The 24,816-nt window shown below is 35.0% G+C and overlaps 1 protein-coding gene across 2 annotated transcripts in view; it reads right to left on the bottom strand.

Moving 5' to 3' along the window:
- Nucleotides 1–24,816, bottom strand: part of LOC149570445 (transcription regulator NOT2/NOT3/NOT5 family protein) — a 111,699-nt gene that overhangs the window by 23,392 nt on the left and 63,491 nt on the right. For both annotated transcript variants that reach the window (XM_089823093.1, XM_089823094.1), the window contains exons 10-12: nt 18,164–18,343; nt 1,966–2,185; nt 1,663–1,829 (exon numbers count right to left, since the gene is read on the bottom strand). In XM_089823093.1, coding sequence (XP_089679219.1) covers nt 1,663–1,829; nt 1,966–2,185; nt 18,164–18,343 — 567 coding nt within the window. The remainder of the gene's footprint in view (nt 1–1,662; nt 1,830–1,965; nt 2,186–18,163; nt 18,344–24,816) is intronic.

Below are 24,816 nucleotides of genomic sequence, written 5' to 3'. Positions count from 1 at the left end.
GAAAACAGAAGGTGAAGGAGAGGATATAAAAACCATGGCATTAAAGACGATATCAGTACATCTTGATGATGAAATCCCATATCAAGATATCAGTTTTCAAATACAAAAACAACTCTCCATGTTCAACAATTTATTAAGTTCCTTAAGGCTTAAACCATCATTCATCCAACAAAATTCATTACACCAATGGTATTCAATTTGAAATATTAAATATATCCCAAGACACTACGAACTTTTTAATCGATGGAATCTTTTATGTTTTGACGTTATTTTGCATTACACATCTGCAGTGTTCATTACTGCACTGAATAGGCGTAATAAAATACACATAATTTAGTATGATGTATTAGGAAAAGTAGCTGAAAACTGTGTTCAATGAACACAAAAGGAATGCACAATATTCACCAAGGTTGCATGGGTACGTGGGTACCGGAACGGGAACGGGTACGGGAGCGGGTACGGGTACACATATTTTTCAAAATAGGGGACGGGGGTACGTGTGTAAGCCTAATTTTTTCTATATAATTAATATTTTATAGAAAATATAAAAGTCAAAATATCTGTCATGAGTCATGACATTGAGCATTCAAAACAAGAAATTTGAAAATATAAGCCATAAGTCAAATATATATATATATGCTATTGCTGAATCTTTAAAGTATTTTTCATAATTGGGGACGGAGGTACTTGGGTATGTCAAACTTACTTAAAAATTACACTTTTATATTTATAAAAAATTCTGATTTTATGAGTCATGACAATGGTTTTTCAAAACAAAAACAGTGATAAAGTTTGCAAATGTAATGTACTGTTTTCAGTTTCATATGTTTGAAATAATAATACATGATAAATGCTTAGATGCATAACAAAGAAGGCAGACTTTAAACATGAACAAGAAGATCCTAAACCATATGACAATGACATATTGCAAATGATAAACTTTTAACTTGAACAGTGATAAAGTTTATTGTTAATGAGTATCAAAGTTTCAAACTGATTTGGTATTGAATTAAGTTTGCAAAATAAACAACAAGCTAATACAAAAACAAAAAACCAAAAAAAAAAAAATCAGAATCTTAATCAAGGTCCTTAGCTATGATGCTCTCCACCAAGTACCCGGTACGTGGGATACGTGTACCCGGTACTTGGGTACGTGGGTACGAGTACCAGGGGTGTGGGTACGAGTACCCATGCAACCTTGATATTCACAATACAAATGCAGGGTGAAAGGCGTAATAAAATATGCATAACATAGTATGATGTATTCAGAAAAGTAGCTGAAAACTGTGTTCAATGAACACAAAAGGATTGCACAATATTCACAATACAAATGCAGGGATTTCACCCCAAAATATCTACTGTAGGAATCTACAAGCGAGATCTATTCATGTAGGATAAGAAAGGATGTATGATAAGATTCAGGGTGAGCAAACAAAATAAATGGACAGTATTATCTTGCTTTCATTAGGGTATTAAATTGTCACAAAAGAGCATACAAGGGCTTGCTGCCAGAATTATTCATGTCCCCCTTCCTTGTCAACAAATTAAATAAAAACTATCAACTTCAAAACCACTTTGATATAAAACAAACAATCAAACCCCTGTTAGGGTATCTGATTGATACTATAAATTTAAAAGCATTGAACGTTAATATGTTCTTACAGGCACATCAAAAGTATAAGAATTCTTTAGGTCGTCTTCACTAGTAAAACTTCTCCCATATCCACCGGCATTGACTGTCGTTGCTTCATGTGAATCTTCAACTGATTTCTGCTGCAGCTGCTGCATAGGCTGAAGCTGTTGACCCTCCACCTTGATAGATGAAACGTCTATTTTGAAAAGCATTCAGAAAAGCTCAGAAACCAAAAGGAAAATGACAAGAGGAACAACACAAAGTTTCATGCTCTTTTCCCACTTATTCAAAAGGTAAAATAATTAACTACAAACAAGAAATGGGATGATTACCATTTTCTTTTGATGTTAAACTTGCTGTAAGAACTTGTGCAGCAGATGATTGCACCTGCTGCTGTTGAGATGCAGCATTTGCAGCTGAAATGGATTGTGACTGCAATCCAAGACCTAACCCCACTTGTTGTTGCTGAAGAGAAGGGCTTTGCGAATTTTGAAGTAAAGGCCCTTGCTGTTGATGTTGTTGCTGTAATAACTGCAGCTGTGCCTGCATATTCTGCCCAAAAATAAACACACCATTTCAGACAGTTTGAGAAGAAGGTAACAATACCTAACTATTTTCATAAGTTGGCCTTCAGTGAATGGACAATTTAATTTAAGCCAATCCAGCCTTGTATTAAAGACAGACTTTCTAATAAGTACAAAAACTTCGAATAGAACAAAAAGAGATGCCCACCAACTTATACAAATATAGATAACAGTCAATTGCATGTACCCTTGATGAAGGAAATAATCTGCATAAATCATCAAAAAGAGAACATGTAATCAAAGCTAATGCTATTTTTTGCAAAATCATATGGCATGGTAGACAACCCATAGTTTTGGACCAGATAAGCTGCTGTCTTCATCATTAATATTATTAAGTTTTGTATATTATAACCAGGTAACCTGGTGATGCATCGCCTGCATATATTGACTCCTTTCCTATTGGATATGTTTTGGGGATGCATAGGATATGTCCACCATAGCAAACTTCTGGCAGAAACAAGAAACATTTACAGAAAGGAATATTTGCAAGAGGATATAGGACAGAATGGGAGATTTACAGAAGGAAATGGCAGGGGAGGCTTAACCATTCCAAAGATTACAGGAACATGTCCAAGGAATCTGCATAAGTGAGAAAAGGTTATTAAAAAAAATGTGAAACAATAACTCTGGCTGAGAAAGTTACTAGGTGGTACATGGAGGTGGAGGCAATATATAAGGAAATGCCACTAAAACTATGCAGCCTTGTATGGCATTCCCTACACAAAACATAGACATTGAGAATCAAAGGGGAGAGGACTCTACCAAACATTCTTCCCACTTCAAACAAATGTTCAAAGATGCAATTGTTGTTGGTCCTTCATTTGCACCACAAAGAACATAACTACGGACCACCTGCCTTGATAGAGATATTCTATATTGGATGCAATGCCATAGGAAATGAGGCAAGCTTGGGTAAGGGATGTGTGAAAAGATATTAAACATCAGCCACTCATCAATATCATCTTCTACTGTACACTTCCCAACACCATGGATACTAGATATGCCAAATACTTCCTTTTGTAACAGAAGGTGCTTCAGGTAAAAGAGTCCGTAGAATTAATGATGGTAAATCCAAAGTCGGATTCATCAATATCATTTTCTATTGTACACTTCTCAAGCCCATGAATACTGGATATGCCAACTACTTCCTTTTGTTATAGAGAATGCTTGAGGTAAAGAAGTCTCTACAATTAATAATGGTAAAAATCTAATGTGAGTATGACCAAAGGCAAGCACAGCTGTATGAAAATTTATGAAACAAAAGATCCTTAATGATAATTTGTGATCCACAGAAGTAAGGAATTGTTTAGATCTATTATTAAGTTATGAAATGGTTAATTTATTAATGTTCATCATACATAAATCATTTTCCTTCTTTGTAAATTATTTTCCATCTTTGTAAAAGCATTCACTCATTCAAAATTTCAAATTTGTGACGTAATTCTCTTATTTCTTTTTTTAGATTTTCATTTTTCTAATAAATTTCCAAATGAAATGTGTTTACTCCATTTCTGTAATGCCCCCTTCTGGGAATGCCCTTGGTCTTGCCCACTTCCTTTATTTCTTTTTTGATATCTTAATTTTTCTAATTTGTTTGCAAATATGTTTGCACCTCTACTCAGCAATCATGGATGACGTAATTCTTTTATTTCTTTTTTGAGATTTTAATTTTTCTAATTTGTTTGCAATTATGTTTACTCCATTTCTGTAATGTCCCCTTCTGGGATTGCCCTTGATCTTGCCCACTATACTTGTAATGGGATAAGATTCTTGTAGCTGATATGTTTTCAGTCTGCTGTTGTAAATTAGACAGATCTGACCTAACACTACTTTCCTCTTGGATGCTGATTTCTGCTCTTTGGATGAGTGCATATGCTGAATGTAATGGTAACCCTATTCATAAACTGCTTCCAAATCGACATGCACAAGCAACTAACTCGCATGCAACTAAAATCTCTATCACTCACTAATAAACCCAACAGGCTGGCAGGATTTGTGGCTCTGATACCAGTCAAATATCCCCAATGGATATTGGCTTAGTTTTCACTCTACCATTCTCAGAATTGTGTCCAACAGATTGTCTCAAAGTGCTTCTTGAATGACTTCAGTTTGCAAAGATAATGTTCAGGTTTGAAGGCACCCTTGCTAAAGAGTAGTGAGAATTTATAATAGGAACTGATGAGCACGAATTTACTTTTAGACTCAAGATTCTTCAACTGAACTAATTCAGATAGAATAGATGCAATACATATGTCAGAATTGTGAGTTTTACTAGTTCTGACCTGCACATATATCCCATCAAAGACTTCCATGGAGAATGCACAGAAAATATTTCACGCCTACTTGGCCATAATCTGCTATGCAGACAGATCTATTCTAAAATGTGGAAAATCAGAACATTACTTCACATTACCCAAGATATCATTGAGGCCTTCTTGATTAGAGTCGGGAGTAGCAGCAGCTGAGCAGTAATCTCAGGTTTCATCTCACCAAGACCAGGGCAATGCTCTGATTTTCCACTTTACCGAGTGACTTCAATAATGGTGTAATAAATTAATTAAATTTATTTATTAAAATTGTCCAAATAAATTAAATATTAAAAAGATGACGTTATTTGAATTAATTTATATAAAGTGACTTCAATAAAATAGTAAATACATATTATAAAATGTCTTTTTATTAATAAAGCTCTCCAGCTTGTTTGAGAATCTATTTCAATGAAGAAAATTCTACAAGCTTCACCAAATTGTTATAAAAGGAGGGTTTTGCAATGCATTTGGACATGCTTATCGATTTTGGTTATGTTGAATATGTTTGATGCTTTGCATTAGTAAAATTTCTGGAGGCGAAAACCTCCAGGAGTTGACAGAAAAGCTGGACGGAAGCCTGGTTCTTTGAACAGGTGAATTCGCAATGGAGTCTACATCAGGACCAAATTTGAGAAGAGAGACAAATTTGCAAAGTATGGTGAGTTGACTGGTCAAGAACAGTGTTGGAGGCAGGGGCATTTCTGCACAGGAATTCGTGGAGATTGTGAAGGTTCTTCAAGTCCAACAAAAGAAATGTAATAGGTTGACTCAAAAGCGCTTGAATGACTTGGTTTATGTGAAGTACAACCTTCACTTGCACGAAAAGGTGGAAGGGGAAGCTTCATATGAAAAGCACTTGACTTGGATGACATTGATCCATATTCCACAGAATGGATTGCCCCTCCTGGTGGTGACGATGCAGATGCAGATGTGGCTGATCCTTTATTGACAAATGAGCAACTAGCTGAATTTGATAAAGAGGCAGATGACTGGGATGCAGATGTGGCAATACGTGAGGATGAACATGAGCTTGTTCATCCATCAGAGGGTTCTGTCAAACCTGAGGCACCTATTCAGGATGTTGCCACAGCAACTACTTCAACACCACCCACCTAACAGCAGTGATCATTTTTTAGCTTTACTCATAGACGCAATTTATGATTGATACTTTTAGTTTTCATTGATATTGAAACTTGAACTTAATATGTATTCATAAGTCGTAGTTTCATGAAGTTTGTCTTCTATATGTATTGAACTTATTTATATTCAGATGTTGTACTTGTTTTTTTGGTATATGATTCTATCACCATGTTAATCTACTAAGTTTTAGTTGCTATGAATTATTACTTAACTCAAAACTTTGATTAATATATGGTGAATATCTCAAATCATTATATGTTCTACAAATTTGGTGTGTACATATGCATTTTTAAGAATATTTTACGAGATTGTGTATTTTCAAATGTTCGATAAAAAGTACTGATTTATTGCTGAATTTTTCTCAAGTTTTTGGTCATTCCAAGATTTTCAAAAAAATTGGGCCAACCGAGATATTGCCGAAACCGTATTTTAAAATATGCCCATTTGGAGCCAGAATGTGGACCTAACCCTATCTTTCTGCTCATAATACATATGGAGCCACAAAGTGGAACTAACACCACCTTTTCGTTCATAATCCATTTTGAGCCATAAAGTGAGCATAATCCCCATCTTTCTACTCATAGGCCATTAAATGGCCTAGCCCCCCCTTTCTGCTACCATATGCTCATAAATGTACCATAAATTTTCTATTATATGCTTCAGCATGTGCTCAACATGTACCATAGATCTGCTTCAATATGTTTCAAAACAAAATTAAAGTGCTCTTCATATTTCTCTGCTCTAGGACTGTTCTAGATCTGCTCTAATATGCTTCAAAGGCCCTTTATGAAGTCCCTTTTTTATTTCCTCATTACCCTCTTTTACATGATTTTCTTATTATTGTAATGGCAACATGCAGAAAGGATACATGAACCTCAAGTTATGGCAGATGCAACAACTTCATTACTACAACTACAACAGTACCATGGCACGCTGTGGCACACGATGAAGGAAACTAGTTTAGAATTCTGCCTTCAATATCTTGATACCTTGAATTTCTCAAAATTTGCAAAAAGGGAGGCACTTTTTATGTTTCTAGCCACATGGAATCCTATGGTGACCACTGTTTCACCCCAATTTACACAAAATAATCACACCAGGTTGGATCTTTCAAAAATGTGGAAAGGAACTTATCAGATTTGGAGCTCTACTACCATGTAGGAGTTAATGAAACAACAGGAGCTAAGGATCATCTGCAAAAACATTCATCACACATTATTGGCTCTATAACAACCCTAGATTGATTGTACAAATAATGAATTGGGATACATTAAAATGAATGAATGGTTTGCTTTTATCTAAAGCAGAAGTTCTAAAAATAAAAAAGCTAGCTCATCTTAAAAATATTAAACTAGAGCTTTTATATGCAAAATAAAAGTTCATGGCATGTACGATGTGCAAGCTAGAGCTTACCCAAACTAGAATAACCCAAATTTAGGCTCACTAAGTGAACTTACACTAGAGCATGAATGTTAAAACATCTGCTTAATTATACATAATAATATGCATCAGAATATTCTCTAGCATGTGCATCATCAATTAAAGCAGCATATGCTAGTGTGCCTAATGCAAGTAATTTGCATGCTCTAACACCCAATTGCAATGGGATGTCTATTTACAATGCGTTGAAAATTTTAAGGGAAGAATTTTTTAAATAATTCATTAAAAAGCTTTGTGTATGCTCTACCCACACATAAGGTTTCCTAACTTACAACTCTTGTTTTAAGTTTGCATGCAACTTCTAAGATTACACGTAGGGTTTCCTAACTTACAACTCTTGTTTTAAGTTTGCATGCAACTTCCTAAGATTACTTTCATGATTATGTTTGTGTTTGAGCCATGTTTCTCTACCTCTAGTCTTCTGCATTGTGTGCCATTTTGGAGGGTCATGCTTGATTTCTCTCGAAATGATGGGTTTTTCCATACAGTTTCTATGTGTATTTGCTTGCATTGAGACACATTTTAACTTCCTTTCTATGTGAAGAAAATTGCAATTTTTTTTGATTGTATGACTAAATAATCAAAAAGGTTTTGTGTGATTATTTTCCTTGTGATTTTTAAGCTCTGATCATTTGTGACCTATAGTATTTTGTGTTCAAAGTTTTTGTTTTTCCTTACACGACCTATCGATTCTAAGTCTCTACACCTACGTTCAACACTTGTTCTAAACCTCACCATGGGTTTCTAGGTCTTTGTTCCTATGGCTAATATTTTTAACTAATTAGGTTTTTGCATAGGGAATTGTTCCAGCATACATTTCTCTCACAAAACTTGTCTACAACTAAGTTGCACGAATACTTCCCCCACTCCGCACCCAAGAAAGTTTGAACTGGTTCAAAGTTCGGGTCAGGTTCGAACTTGGTTCAACCAGGGTGTGTTTTTTGCACTACGGGTTCGATCAAGTTTGAATTGGGATTGAACATGGCGAACCAAATCCAAATTTTTGAGCCCAGTTCGAACCCGCAACAAACTGGACCCTACGGACGGCTAGAAAAGTGTTTTTTGGGCAAGATTTAATTGTTTTTTGGCATCCATAAAACCTAAAAGTTATTGTGAATTGCTTTTGTGGCCTCTCATTGTCATATTATGTTTCTAAATAGGTTATTTTGCCTTAAGGGAGAGTTTAAGTTTTTGAGCAAGCATCTGGTTGAGCAAGGAGGAGTTTGAAGATTAATTTGTTGGTGTTCTTCATGTGTTTTTGCATCACATTTGCAAGCTTGCAATGGCTGGAAAAGGTGAGATCTTATTCCATTTGCTATTGTTTTTGTTCTAGTTTTTTCATTTTTCCATTTCTCTTTCAATCATCACATGTTTTTTTCCATTTTTCCAAAATTTGACATTTTCTTGCATATAAATTATGAACATGTATCTAATTTTTTGTCATAGGGAAAGGAATGGCATCTACCTCTTCATCAATAGGCAATATCAAACAAAGAATGGAACTCAACACTGATTCTCCTCTATGGAAGTATGTAGACATTAAAAAACCCCTTCCAAGAGGTGGTGCATTTCGTTGGAGATGTTGGGGTTGTAGTGTAGAAAGAAATAGTTACTATTATCGTGTGGTAGGTCATTTATGTGGCTACACTGTAAGAGGAGTCAAGAAATGCCGCAGTAAAAAAGGTGCCCCTATACCAAATGAAACTGTGTTAAAATATATTGAAGAGCATGAGGCAATAGAAGAGAGAGAAGGATGCAGGGCAACAGAACTCAGTAGCAATAAAAGTAAAAGTAAAAGAGCAAAGGGAATACAACCCCCCCCCCCCCCCCCCCCCAAAAAAAAATGTTATAGTACAAGATCACCCCTTCTTTAGTACCGCAATGGACACTGAGACTGAATATGTCCCCCTTGTACACAAAAGAAAGGGGCCACTAGAAATTGTTTTTCAAAATAAGAGTCGGGAAATTGGTAACATTAAGGTGGGAAGATGCTTGTATGCAAATGAGTTGTCCTTTAATGTTGTCCGCTCTCCATTTTGGAATGACATGTTGAGGGGTGCCAATGAAGCTCCAAGAGGGTATTGTGGCCCCAGATATGAGAAAGTGTGCACAACCTTGTTGGATCAAGAGGTCCAACGTATTGAAGATCAACTAAAGCCCATAAGGGACTCATGGGTTGAGACAAGGGTGATAATTGTTTCAGATGGTTGGAAGGATTCCAGGAACCGTCCCTTGATCAATGTCCTTGCAGTGTCCCCTAAAGGGGCAATGTTTTTGAAAGCGATGGATTGTGAGGGCAAAGTAAAAGATGGGCCATTTATTGTTGATATCCTAATTGAGGCCATTGAACAAGTGGTGCAAAAAACGTTGTCCAAGTCATAACGGACAACCCAAAGAATTGTAGAGCAGTTGGTTTGTTGGTTGAATCACAATATCAACATATCTTTTCGACACCTTGTGCAGTCCATTCACTCAATCTTATGCTACAAAAGATTGGGAACCAAGCTGAGTGGATCAAAACAATGTATGAAGAGGTTGAGGACATCCAAATGTTTGCCACAAACCACCACATGACTCGATCTCTTTTCAGAAACCACTCAAAATTGGAGCTATTGAAGGTAAATGAACTTGAACTTAAGTTAGTAATTTAATTTTTAATATTTGACAATTTCTGATTTTTCATATTTTACTTGTGCAATGGGTATACTTTTCTAAAATATGTATCTAATAGTTGTTTTTTGCTCTAATTTATGTCACAGGTTCCTAAGACCCATTTTGCATCACATATAATCGTCTTAAGACGACTTGTGCAAGTGAAAGATGCACTTCAAGATATGGTAATCAGCCACAAATGGAGTGTATGGAAGCAAAAGAACATTGAAAGGGCAAACAGAATAAAGGATAGGCTATTGGCTAAGACATAGTGGGAACATGTAGAATATATCCTTAAGATCATCGAGCCCATTATGAGCATGCTTAGGTAACATGGATAGGCCTTGCCTTGGAGAGATCTGTGATGTCATAAACTCAATGCTTGAGAAGATCAAGCAAGTTATAAATGAGAAGGAGCAAGATCCACAAGACACCTTTTTCAAACAAGTGCAAAAAATTATTTTTGACAAATGGAACAAAATGACCACTCCGTTACATTTGCTTGCCTATGCCTTGACCCTCAAGTACTATAGCTCACAATCTTATAGTCTACCAAGAAGGTTGCCACCATATAGAGATACGGAAGTGTCTAACAAGTATCAGGCAGCATTTAGAAGAATATTTCCTGATCATGATATGAGAGATGTAATCATGGATGAGTTCATTGAGTTTGTCAATGCTAGAGGTCTAAGTAACGATGCTCTTCATCATCGGTTCAAAAGGATGCTCATGGTTGGTGTACCTCCATGGCCAAAAATTCCAAACATTGCAGCCCCTTGCAATCGAAGTTATATCACAAGTTTTATTTTTTTTAAATTAGCTCACTTCATCTTCAAAAGAATCATGACTAGAAAGTGATTTTAAATTTTTTATAAGATTGAATTATTATTTTTTTAATTGCTTACCCTATGTTGTCTTCATAGGTTGCTAGTTCTTCTACATCATAAGAAATTGGAGCACCTTATCTTTCATCCACTCGATAAAGCGCAATAGGTTGCAATAAAAAAAAGCAGAGAACCTAGTATTTGTGCATAACAACTTGCACCTTGTTTCACACAAGAGTCAAGAATAAAAGAAGGGCAGACAAAGAAGTGGGATGTAGGTGCAGAGATTGCGGACTTGGATGCTTCCACCGCTCAGCTTACAATTGATGATTTTGATAACTTTGATTCAATACCATTGTTGCTTCTGCTGCTGATCCCATTGGCCTTAGCACAAGTAATACCGGAGAAGAAGAAGATGAAGAAGAAGAAGATGGTGAATATGAAGAAGAACATGAAGATTGAAGAACTTAGAACTAAGAATATTAATAGATTTTCATTCCATTAGTTAAACAATGAACGTGAAACAATGATACTTGAACGTGATATTTTAAATGTTTTTAATCTTTGATGTTGAAGTTGATTGAACTATGTTACTATATGATGGTATGATCACTATGATTACAAGTTTAACTGTTTATGGTGTTTTAAAGTTTTTGTTGTTTAAATGTGTTTATGCTACTACGCTACATTCTAATTTTAACTCATGCTTCATAAAAATGTGTGTGTGTATAATTTTAATTTTTACATGTTTTTGTACTAATGAACCCAAACCCCTTTTCAAAGTTTTGACGAATTTGCGAACTGTTTCTCAAACTTCGAACTTGGAACCGAACCCAAACCAGCAACTTAGATCTACAATCTTTCTCAATTTAATGTGCCTGAGGTTTTATGCAATCAAAAATTTCAGCCTCTTTGGTTTATCTTGTTTTTTACGCCTTAAAAGGAATAAAAGATTGCTTCTCGGACCAACATATTGTTGGAAGGTGGTCACAAATTCAATAGGCATAACTACAACACCTAGAAGCCGCAGATGATGACGACTTTTTAATATTGCTACCTTGACAAAATTGTTCTTGGCAATTCTACTCTTACAAGTCCACATCAAGATAAATTGATGAAAGGAATCACGGAAATGTGATGCTACAGAAATATAGCTACGATAGCTACTGAAATATAGGATTATACTATGTGCTTTTCCAAAGAACTTGCTTTTCTTGATTATGATGTATGAGAAAATGTCCCTACAAGAATAGCTTACAAAAAGCAATGATATATGTGATCAGTTGGAGACAACTATCGGACAATGGAGGAACAAGACATAGTAGTAATAAGTCTGAAAAGTCTACCAAATTCTTATGAGCACTTTATTAAGACACTCAAGATTACTTCAACTAAAGTTGACTTGAAGTTTCTAGATCTTTGCACCAAACTTCTTTAGCAGGTTTAATGGAGGAAGTGGTTTAGTAGTGGCACTAGTTCGTCCTCCACAAAACAGGCCTTCACCACAAATTCTTTTGCCCAGGACAAAGGGAACAAACAGTTCTCGCAGTAGAAAGGCACACGTCAATCCCAGGACAGCTCAAGAATAACATTTAATGTAATTATTGCCACACGAATGGTCACATGAAGAAAGAGTGTTGGCACCATTCGTGAGGGTTTCAGCAAAAGCCAATAAAGTAAGGCACACCAAGGACACTAAGCAAGAGTTAACCTTATATGCCATTTTGGCCAATCGCCCTATAGATCACATCAAATTGTCTACATGGCACAACCACTCAAGTGCATCTCGACACTTTAGTCATCATCAAGATTGGTTTACCAACTACATTCCCTGATTTGGCCACTTTTGGAGAAGAGTTTATTATTGTCAGAAAGAGTACTGTGCAAATTCAATATAAAGGGAGGAATTTGATTTTTCTCAATGTATAATCTGCTATAGGCTAAGTCACAAGGTTCGGCGAATATCAAGCTTGATATTCGGATATTGCCGAATGTGAAACTTACCAAAAAAAATCGTTGAAATCCGCCGTTGATTCGGCTGCTACAAACGGACTTTCTAATGGAAGTCAAATGCATTTAGAAATTTCCGTTTGCAGAGTTTTGGCGTGCAAAAAAATCTATAAAATGCGGTTCAAACCCTCAAAGAAAACACCCTGCGAATAAATTATCCTGAACGGCGACACCCTTTCTCTGCCCTTCGTCGTGCGCAACGCGTTCTCTGGTATTTTTCGTGCTCTACAGTCATCAACGCCCGTGCCCTTTGCCTTCCTTGATAGTCTCTGAAGCTGAGCGATTTGTTTTTTCAGCAGTCGGCAACGCCTGTGCAGTGGTTCACTTTTTCCATTCGAATTATAGTTTAAATTTTTAATACTCGCATTTCATATTATATATTAAAGTTTACTCCAATTCATTTTGTAATAAGGCGATTCAATTTTTCTGTAATATGTAAAAACTTTACTATAGTTTGTATTCTCTATAATTTTAACTTTTCAATATGTATTAATTTTATATTTAGTTTCGTTTTTTGTTATATAGTTTTTAAATATAATTTGTATATAGTTTTTTAAATATAATTTGTATATAGTTTTTTACATGATATAATTTGTATAAAAAATTTATTTCAATTTATATAGTTTTTGTAATCAATTTAATTATGTAATTATTTTTTGTAATCTATTTTGTAATAGTTAATTAAATATTAGATTTATTTTTTAAAATTGATTTAAAATAGTGATATATTAATTTTTAATTAATATAGTTCGAAAACTTTTAAAATATTAGAGTCTATTAGATATATATTAATATGTTTACTTTATTTTGCTTTGTAAGTTTATAATTTTTATTATAATTTAATAAATAAATAGATATATTAGTTTATAATTTTTATTATAATTTGATAAATAAATAGATATATTATATTATGTTTAATAAATTATAAATTTATAGTTCAATTTTTAAATAATAGAATTATTCGTGTAAAAAGTTGACCTTTAACATGTTTAATTTTAAATTAACATTTTTAAATTATTTATTGAATTATTTTGTTTTAAAATTTGAAATAATAATATATTATTTTGTTTTTAATTCTACAGATTGTAATATGGCTCCCAACAAATCAACTTCGGAGGCGTGGAAACATGTGACTAAAAATGGTCCTAATAAAACTCAGTGTAACTTGTGTCCAAAAGTTATTACTGGAAGTTTAACAAGGGTCATGGATCACCTGCTTGGTATTACGGCAAGTAAAGGTGGAGGTGTTACTGCATGTCCAGGTGTGACCCAAGAGCTTAGAGCAATTTTAGAGAAAGAGCATTCATCTTCTATTGCTCAAAAGATGAAGAATGCACAAAAGAAACAAAGAATTGAAGACGTCTCTAGATTCACATCCACTATACGTTCATCTTCATGTCTACCTCAGGTTGTAAAGCCAACAAAAGAGAGCGGAACTCTGAATAGCTTTTGGAAACCATGTGAGAAACAAGTAGTTGATGATTTATTGGCTGATTTATTCTATACTAGTGCAATTCCATTCAATGTAGCTAGAAATCCACTTTATCGTCTTGTATTTCAAAAGGTTGGAGAGTTTGGCAAAGGGTATATACCTCCTTCTTCTGAGGCTTTGAGAACAACTCTCTTAGAGAGGTCAAAAGATAGAGTGACTGATAAATTAGCTGTGGTCAAAGCCTCTTGGAAGGTAACAGGGTGCACTATATTGAGTGATGGATGGTCAGATATCTGTCAAAGACCATTGATTAATGTTTTAGTGGCTTGTCCTGAAGGTGTTGTATTCTTAAAGGTTATTGACACTATGAATCATAAAAAAACTTCTGAATATATATTTCAAATATTAGAAGAAGCAATTCTTGAAGTAGGGGTTGCAAATGTGGTTCAAGTGGTTACTGATAGTGCAGCAAATTGTGTGGGAGCTGGCAAGCTGATTGTAGAGAAGTACCCAGAAATTTATTGGAGTCCATGTGCAGCTCATTGTTTGGATTTGTTGCTACATGATTTGGCAAAATTCCCTTGGATACATGAAGTAATTCATAGAGGAAGAGAAGTTGCAAATTTCATACGAAATCATCGTCTCACATTGAGCCTTTACAGGCAACATGCATCTAGAGAGGTTGTTGAGGCCTTGCGATACAAGATTTGCTTCATTTTATATCACTTTGAGAAGAGTGGTTGAAGAGAAAGCAGCTTTAAGATCTGTAATCTGTTCCAATGTGTGGGAAAATTCAACTCTGTCAAAAAGTGGTAAGGGGAAGATCATAGAGCAAATTGTTTTAAATAGTAACTTTTGGGAAAGTGGGGCAAAGGTTTTAAATATATGCGGTCCAATTGTCGACGTGCTCCGCATGGTTGATGGTAACAGTCCTTGCCTTGGAATGCTTTATGAAAACATGGATCGTTGCAAGGAAGCAATTCAGAGAGCACTAAATAATGTGGAAGCAGAGTACATAGAGATATGGGAGACTGTTGATTTAAGATGGAAAATGATGCACACTCCTTTACATGCAGCAGCTTGCTATTTGGAGCCTAAACTGTTTCACATTGATAGACAAGGTGATGCTGAAATTATGGCAGGGTTTTATGAAGCCATTAGTAGATTTGAACCAGATCCAACAATTGCATCTCTAATTAGAGAACAATGTTGGAAATACAAAAAAGCGGAAGGGCTGTTTGGAATAGGAGCAGCCAAATATGATATGACACGAGATGAGGTACCTGGTTATAGATGGTGGATGAGCTATGGGGCAGAAACTCCTGAACTTCAGCGATTTGCCATTCGAATTTTGAGTCAAGGAGCAAGTTCATCAGCTTGTGAGAGAAATTGGAGTTGCTTTGACCACATCCATTCCAAAAAGAGGAACAAGTTGTTGTCTGGAAAGTTGGGAGATCTTGTCTATGTTCGCAGCAATTTAAAATTGCTTATGAACAAATCAACAAATGAGTCATCTTCACAAGAACAGACTTTAGAAGACACAGCAGTACCAGATGCAGATGAGCCTGACTTTTTTGAGGAAGAATTGGGTAGTGATACTGATGATGATGCTACACCATCTAAGCCAAGTGCTCTTGATGACTTCGAGCTTTCTTGAAGCTATGAAGTCTTGACTTTTGATTGTACCTTCGCAACAAAATAATATCTTTGCTATTGTGATTTCACATGTTTCTTATGTTTTGTACTTAATAAATGTCTCATCAAGCTTATGAAGTTGTGAGATCTATTTAGCAATTTTTACTATTTTGATAATTGATAAGATATATTACATACATCTAGAAAATAATTAAAATTGTATAAGGCGAATTTAATTCGAATTTTTTCCCGAATTTTTACTCTTTCCCGAACTTCATTCGAATTTTATAGTTGCCGAACTCGAATTCGAATTCGAACCTTGTGACTTAGGCTATAGGTATGGAACTCCTATCTATCGGTCAAATGTTCCATGGAGTTTCCTGGCAGGGGGGTGGGGGGATGGATTTTGGAGACCAGCCGACCAAGGGCCTAAATTAGGGAATGACAAAGCGACAGTTGGGAGATGGCCCTGATATACAAATTCAAATGACTTGACAGCTGCGAGCCAAAATCTGAAATATAACATCTCTGCAACTGTCCAAAGAACAACAAACTGATTTTCTGAAGTTAAAGATTGCATTTAGTATGTAATGGCATCTGCCATATAGAAAGTGACAATCTATGGGCGACTTCAAAGCAACATAAAGTAATTCACCATGAAGACCAACAATGAGTCATATCAATTACTTTAATAGCATTATGGAAACATTTCACTTTCAACAACTCTCTTCATTAGCTAATCTAATCTAATCTCGTCTAGTAGATCTACAATCTAACTCCTCTAACTCTTTACAAATGAGAAGGTCTTGCCCTTGGCCTCAGCCATCCCAATCTCCATGGAACAATTTCAAGTAAAGACATGGTCTAAGACTGCAAATCATATTTCCTCTACTTATTTTAAGTTCTAAAATATGGTGTAGAGGGTGTAATTAAATGTTCATCTTTAATATCCATATTCTTTAATAACATGTCAATATCCATATTCATATTAACATTAGGTTCGACTTCATTTGAGCTACAATACATTAGATTCTCACTACCACTAGCCATGTTTGTCTCATGTGCACAAGTTTCCTCATCTATAGAGACTTGGGCAAGCTAGTGAGAGTTGCAATCAGCACACTCAGAAGCAACATTTCAATTACTTGTTACAACCTCAATGTATTAGGATTCTTCCGTGACAATAGATGAAGGTTGGAGTGTATATAGACCAAATCCTCTACTTCTTTTGCACCTAAACTATTTGCACTTGACAGAGTGGATGACCTGAGTTTGCATATAGCAGTTCAAATTTCATCATCTCAAAACAAAAGGTTAAAAAATATAAGTTGAGATGATATATAGCATACCATCAAATAAAAAATTAAAAGAATGAAAAAATATGTGCTTGCTTTGTAATGAAAAAATAAAAAAGAATTTTATAACAATTACTCTTTGATTTGTTGTTTCTCATGTCAAGATACTCATGTTCTTAAACATAAGCAATTATTAGCACATGTCGCATTCCTTTGCCATTTGTCCCTTTACAAACATTTATCTTGTTTATAAGAATGGTACATAAGTGAGCTTTCACTCGATAATATAAGTTTTTATACATTTTGTTGCAATGATTACACCAGTAAAGAAAACTCTCACAACCAGGCATTTGGTTAATAATTTAATTATAGTTGCATAATGCCAAAGTGGAGAAGCTAAATCATTTCTAAAAGGAATCTCTTCATTTTGGCTCTGGGCAACTAAACTAGAACTTCTAATTCCAGCCATGTTTTATGAATAATGAATGAAATGGAAAAGTAATTGAAACAATTTTTAGATGGTGGGGCCATATTTTGGATGCATACCTCCTAGATAGAGGATTTAATTGAAGATGGGAACCTCAAAAGAGAGTTACTAAATTTGACTCATAAAGGTTGGAAAAGAAGTACAGCTCCAATCCATGACAAGTGTTGCCTACTGATACTAGAATCATACCCAATCCTGTTTCGAAACCTCCAAATGCTAAATCCATTAACTTAGTCTTTCAGGCTTCCTACCCTCAATTATCTCCTCTCTGTAATAGTCCTTATCTCAATTGTAGCCTTTGCCATTTGTAGTATTTTCCCAATGAAATGTGAAATTTAAAACCTAATATCAACATATCACTCCTCTTAAGAGCAGTTTTTCTCATTTCTTTACTTGTCAAAATACTGTTTTTGTGTTTCTTTGCAATCCAGGAAATGCTTTCCTTTCTACTTCTGTAGCTCAAACCAACAGTGAGGAAAATTCAATTGGTTGACTGACCAAAATGTCATCACACAAAATAATTGTAACAACACGGATTTATAACGCAAAGGATGTAAAGAATGGTCTACTAGAAAACACAATGAATGAATAATAATCAGATCAATGGTTTAACCAAGTCTAGTACACTAACACCAACTATATGATAACTATTGTATTTCTACCAATCTAACTCATCTTCACATTAGAATCTGCAAGATATTTCCCTAGGAAAAAGTATATACCTGCTGCAAAAGTGCAGATTGTTGCTGAGACGAAAATTGTTTCTGGTTGGCCACTGACAAATGAGATAACTGAGCTCCCAAGTGGCCTGGATTGTGTCCTTGCTGCTGAACCTGTTGAAGGCGCTGAAGATAATTCTCCCTTTGATCTGGAACAATTTCAGCCCTTCCACGAAACTGACCCTGAAAACATAAGAACCAATTCGTCAAACTCAAAAGTTATCTTGGCATCCACATATGACAAATAAAACCTGAATGCTTATAACAAAACAAAATCTATTATTTGCATTGCTATGTCAGACTCTGTGCAGTCTACATTCATAATCTTGTTGGATTTTAATTACCAGGTAAACCTTCACAAATGTTCTTAATGCGCCTATAAAATAAACAGCATATGTCAAAACAGTATAGCTATCCTGCAATTGAATTTATACTTTAACACTTTGACACTCAACAAACCATCAAAGGATTATATTTATGTAATGTTTAGTGAAATGGTTTGTCTGGTTTTCTAATCAGTTACTAATTCATCTGGAAAATTGATCACATCGGACTCTGTGAAACAGAATACATCATTAAGGAAAAAAAGAGAATCATTCCTCAAAGCTATATTAGCTTCAGCAGAAACAAGAAAAGACAGTCGACTCAGAAATGAAATGCAGATTAAACATTGGCAAGATGAACTGTACAGGACAAACAACAATATATTCTATGAAACACAAACCATTTATTCATTCATCAAAATGTGCATATTTGTCAATATGAAATTATTGTTCAATTGATCTCCTGGACTCCTAGTCAGCTTTTAGTGTCCTACAAAACCAAGGATTATGTACAACAGTGTTCCATCCCCCTTCAATTCAAAAGGATAGTGGTAAAACCGTTGTTTTTGCGCATTGAGTAAGGTGTTGATGGCCCCTCATTTGCTCCATACTGAGTTCTACTCTTCGCAAAAGGTTTTAGTAATGGCTTGGTCATTTTTGCAGTTTCAGAATTTTTGTGAGCTAAGATATTAACTTCGTAAATATTTCAGTTTATTTTAACAAGTTTTGTCTACTGTCCATCATATAGCATTATATTTTGATACAATATCAAACCCTTTTGGTTCTGAGGACTTTTAACACTATTTTCTATGCTAATTGAAAGTTAGCAATAGTTATGAGTGATGAAATTGGTGAGTGCAACACAATCTTAATGCTAATATCAAACGCAGCATTATTTATGACTCGTCGGTTATCAAATTTGCTAAGGTTACTTTTGTCTCCATCATTTATATCTCCAGGCCAACTACACCATTTTTTGTGCTAATTGAAACACAACATTACTTGGGAGTAATTAAATTTGTGAGTTCACAACCATTGTTGTGCTAAATTGAATCACATCATTACTTATGAAACTTGCAGAAGAATATTGTTCAGCTTTGGTCTCTCTCACTTATGTCTCTAGCTCGACTGCAACCAGGTGAGCTGGATAATCCAAGCTACTTGCACTCATTAGTAATCTCAGAGTGTAATGTCCCCACACTCTCAGCTAAAATCTGTATTATGCCCATCTAGTTTGCAGGCCTTGAAAGGACATTAATTGCAGATCATAAAATACTGTAGATGGGCAATAGCAGATCCAAGCATAATATTAAAGACTAATTTTCATTTACCATTCATTTGTCCTATACCTGCAATTTCCCCAACTAAAAGATCAAATAATATTTTACATAGCCAAAAGCCATATGAAGGTTATGACTATTGAAGAGAAGCTGGTATATAAGAAGGGCAACCCAAGAAGAAGACGGCATCAACATGTGAGCATATTTTATATTCTTGTTTTCCCTTGTATATGAACCAAGTTTCTAACAGCTTAAAAATGAAACAACTTTAGGCCTGAAATTGAGGACAAAACCCCTGAATTCATATAACTGAGTTAGTGGACATTTTGTGGGCTCAATCACCTACAAAGGGGTGAAATTTAGGTTTAGTAAAAGAAAAAAAACTTGAATAGTAGGCCTCAGAAATCAAACAAGATTCAGAACAACGGACAAAATATTCAGAATTGTGAAATCTACACAATCACTTTTAGCTCCAAATGAAATCCTATGTGCAAAAACTCTCCACATAAGTTTAGATCCATGTTGGCAGAATTTTGTCCACATGCAGAGAAATCAACCCTGGGTGTTTGATAGAGATGTTTAGAATGTGTTTTCACATGAGAGGATTGGTTGACTAGTGGAACCGGAAGAATTAGAAGCAAATTAGGTTATTCATGAATTATACAACAAGAGCAGAGGGTAACAACCATGTCTTGTTCTATTCCTTATAAATTGAATTTCATGGTGTAGGGAGGCATTTGCCACTACAAAATGATGATTGTACCCACACAAGGTTTCCATAATTAATTCTTAGGGTTGTGCAAGTGTGTTAATACTCCTGTTTTCTGAGCTTTTTTACTTTCAATTTTACTCAATAATCATACATCTTTGATTACCTCGTTTGTTTTAATAAGTAAAGAGATAAAAACTAATTCGTAATTTTATCAAAAATGTAAACGAATCAAAGTTTATATACACAACAGGGGACCTATCTGCCTCTAGTTAAAAATCAAAAACCAAAAACCACTACTTTTAGAGAAGTGAGGCAAGAATGGCAAAGGCTATAGTCATGAATCTCTTCCTGGCTAGCAATGTCATCCCAAAATTGGCTCTATTCCTATTAGAGTCTGCATTCAGACGACATCTTTCTATTAGAATAATATTTTATTATTTATCTCATAATGGGCATTTAAGTCTATGAAGTTGTCTAGTCAGTTTAGTTAGCAACTTTAAATTATATGTGTCAGTTAGATCATTTAGTAAATTAGTATCTTTCTATTTCAACTCTCTGTTAGTTATTGTTTCTTTAAGAAACACAGTTTTGTATTTCCTTATTTAAGGAGCCTTTGTTTCCTTTGTAATTATTCATTCAATCAATTACTTATCATTTCATGGTATTAGAGCCCATAGGCTTCTTAGCAAATTTTATATTCTTAGTTATAATACCTGGAACAAATTTCCAGAAGTTTTTAAGTGATTGTATGACGTTTGTCACTACCGTGACTTAGTTATTTTCAACTTTGACTTGTAAATCATGCTTGAAGGCATATCTGCGTTGGGCAAGGGTACTGTCAATGCTGATTAGGCTGGCGAGGAGAGGAACCTAAACCCAAGAGATCTTAGCACCTGAACCCTTTTTTTGTAAAAATAGAGTACTTGCACATTTTGGCATTAATATGCTAGATGTTCTATGGTGAAATCTGATGAATGATCCTAAATCCAGAGTTATGTCAGTTACAGTGAAAGTGGAACACCAAGATATTTAGTTAAAGTGAGAAACTACTCGAGATTAAAATATAAAAGAGGTAAATACTGGAGCCATTTACAGAAAGATATGTAACAATTTACATGATCATAAATCAATAATTTACCACGAAAGTAGAACACTAAGTCATGCAATTTCACCATAGCAAGCAGCTAGCGAAGTCAAAATCTAACAAAGTAAGCATTTGAACCATTTACAAAAATATGTAACAAATAGTTATATCAGTATAACTATGTTAAATTAGATCCTTCAATATCATTCATAAAAAATCCACTATCAATTTTTATTTTCATCAGCACCATGATATAAAGATACTTAAATATAGATAGAAGCAAGAGAAACATTTTTGAGGGCATCAACCACCACTTGGTGAGCAGTAATCAACTTGCAATTTCAGCACTGAATATTGCATTCATGTATAAAATAAGACCATCTTCCCACATACATCCAATGCTGTCTTCATACAATCTGGTACCAAGATGCCCAATAACGACCATCGACTTTTATACATTACAATTTACCGATGATGTGTACATAAGATATAAGTGTTGACAACATAAAGCCTAAGTTACCATATTCGGTCACCTAGCACAAAAAACGCAAGTCGATTCGCTGCATATGCGTATTCGGTATGAAGTCGACCCAAATCGATATTTTACTGAGGAATTTGGTGTACATTCAGTCAAAGGGACCCTGGTCAAATTTGTCATCTTCTGCAGCGAATTTCGAATAGACGACACGCGCCCAAAACAAATTTCTATCAGTTTCGATGAATTAGAAATGCATGTCGGGAAAGATTTGTCATTTATAACTTCATGACTTTTATTTTAATATATTTAACCTGAAGTGGTATTTTCTTCTACTCCCACTGGCTTTTCTTCTACCCACGCGCATGCAACATTCTTCTACTCCCACCGGCTTTTCTTCTCCATCCAACTTCTACTCACAGGCACACAGCGTTTGTCTTCTAGTTACAGCCACGCAGCGTTTTTGTGCAAACAATTCAGAGTTTTTTCTCAATTCATAGCAGACAATTCTGTTCAGACGATTTTGATAGCACTAGCAGCCATCAACGTTTTTGGTAATGACCATTAGCGCTTTGCACAGGCAGTGTTTTTGGTAGCAGGCAGTGTTTTGGTAGCAGTTAACGTTTTGTCTATCCCTAGCAGGCAGTGTTTTTGGTACTCAAAAATAAAAGATGTACCCATTGTTTAGAAACTAGTATTACTGTATTTCATTGTTTCAATAAACTGATACTCCCGAAAAAAAATTGCCCTGTAAATATACAAATACAGTAAGACTTACTAAGTTACTGGTAATACTAATTAGTAAATTACTAATAAATTAATAATCTTTAAAATATTGGTGTCTTAATAATTATTTAATAAACTTAATGAAGGATGCCTTTGCTAACAAACAACTAATAAGATCTAAAATGTTCAAACAAATTGTAGCATTTTTTGTCTACCAACAAATAAGTATTCATCTGACAGGCATTTGTGCATTTCTGGGTAGTCTTGCAGCCACTATTTCTTCTAGCTACGCTGCTACAGGTAAGGCTATTTTAAGTTTTTTCAAGTGCCAATCATCATTGATCAAGTTATGAGATTACATATTTACAAACTTATCCTTAGTTTTTTTTTTTTTTTTTTTTTTTTTTTTTTAAATAATGAATCATTTTTGTTGCTTGCTTTGTTCTGTGTTCTTTGTAGATTTAAATTTTAAAGAATAGATGCAAGTGGTTCTGGCACTGGAAATTCCCACTTCAAAATTGACAGATGCTCCCCGTTATGGAAATACGTGGAAAAAGTTCGACCAATGCTGGGTGGAGGAGGTTGTGTATAGATTTGCAGCCATTGCAAAGAGGAATCAAGTAGTTCCTATAGTAGAGTGAAAGCACATTTGTGCTTTATTCCTTAGAAAGGCATTAAATATTGTACAAAGAAGCCGAGAGTAAACGGAGTGCTACCTAAAACCATTCTTCCAAACCACATTGTGAACAAATACATTCAAGAACAAAAGCAAGCATATGAAGTTGTTGGGAGGGTAGGCCTTCAAAGAAAAGGGAAAATGTCATCTATGTCTTCAACTTCCGTTACCAATGAACCACCAGTTGGAGGTTATCCATTCCTACATTCTCCTCAACAACAGATTGTAAGTAAGAAAAGAATGGGACCATTGGAAGCATCATTTCAAAATGAAGCTAGAGACATTGCCGACCAAGCCATAGCGAGATGTGTCTATGCAAATGGATTATCATTTAATATTGTTCGCTCACCATGTTGGCAATACATGATAAGAGCATTGAATGAGGCTCCAAAGGGGTTCAAGGGCCCTGGTTATGAGAAGATATGCACCACTTTACTGGATGTTGAGGTGGCTCATGCAAAGGCTGCCATGCTGCCCATCAAGAATTCATGGACCGAAACAAGTGTCACAATAGTATCGAATGGATGGAAAGATGCGAAGAACCCTCCTTCAATGAATGTTATTGCAGTGTCTACCAAAGGTGCAATGTTCTTGAGAACTGTGGATTGTGAAGGACACATAAAGGACGGTCCTTTCATTGCAAACATTCTCATCCAAGCCATTAAGCAAGTTGCCCCTTAGAATGTTGTTCAAGTAGTGACCAACAATGCCAAGAATCATAGGGCTGCTGGCTTATTGGTTGAGGAGCGATACGAACACATTTTTTGGACACCTTGTGCAGTGCACTCACTCAACCTAATGCTGCAAAAAATTGGCACCAAGGTTGAGTGGATAACAAAATTGTATGAAGAGGCACAAGATATCCAAATGTTTGTCAAAAACCATCATATGACGCAAGCCATCTTTAGACAAATCTCGAAATTGGAGCTCTTAAAGGTAAGTTCAATTGTCTAAAATTTGAACATGTTAGAAAACTAGTCACATTAGTGTAGTCAACTTTTTATGTTTTTAAATTTAAATAGATTACTTGATTTAAATTTTTAATCTACTATTGTTTTGATCTCAAAATAGGTTGTTGAGACCAGCTTTGCCTCCAACACTGTTGTTTTGCGACACCTTGTCAAAGTTAAAGAGGCATTTGATAAATTTTGATTAGATTTATAAATTTAATTCACTATAATATATATAATGTTTATAATCAGTGCACCCCCCTGAAATAACATTTAATGTAATATATGTGTTCCAAGAGGGTTCTAACTCTCATTTATATATTACAAACTTAAATGGGCTTGACTTTACAACTCTACCACTTCATAGCAAATCGTACACCCTTAACATGACTCATCAATTTGGCAGATAACAAGGTTTCTAAAACATGCT

Source organism: Cupressus sempervirens, chromosome 3 (assembly GCF_028749045.1).
Source record: "Cupressus sempervirens isolate cs-2001-9-10 chromosome 3, ASM2874904v1, whole genome shotgun sequence".
NCBI lineage: Eukaryota > Viridiplantae > Streptophyta > Pinopsida > Cupressales > Cupressaceae > Cupressus > Cupressus sempervirens.
The sequence above is the reverse complement of the archived record's forward strand: the minus strand, read 5'-3'. Positions and strand labels throughout refer to the sequence as shown.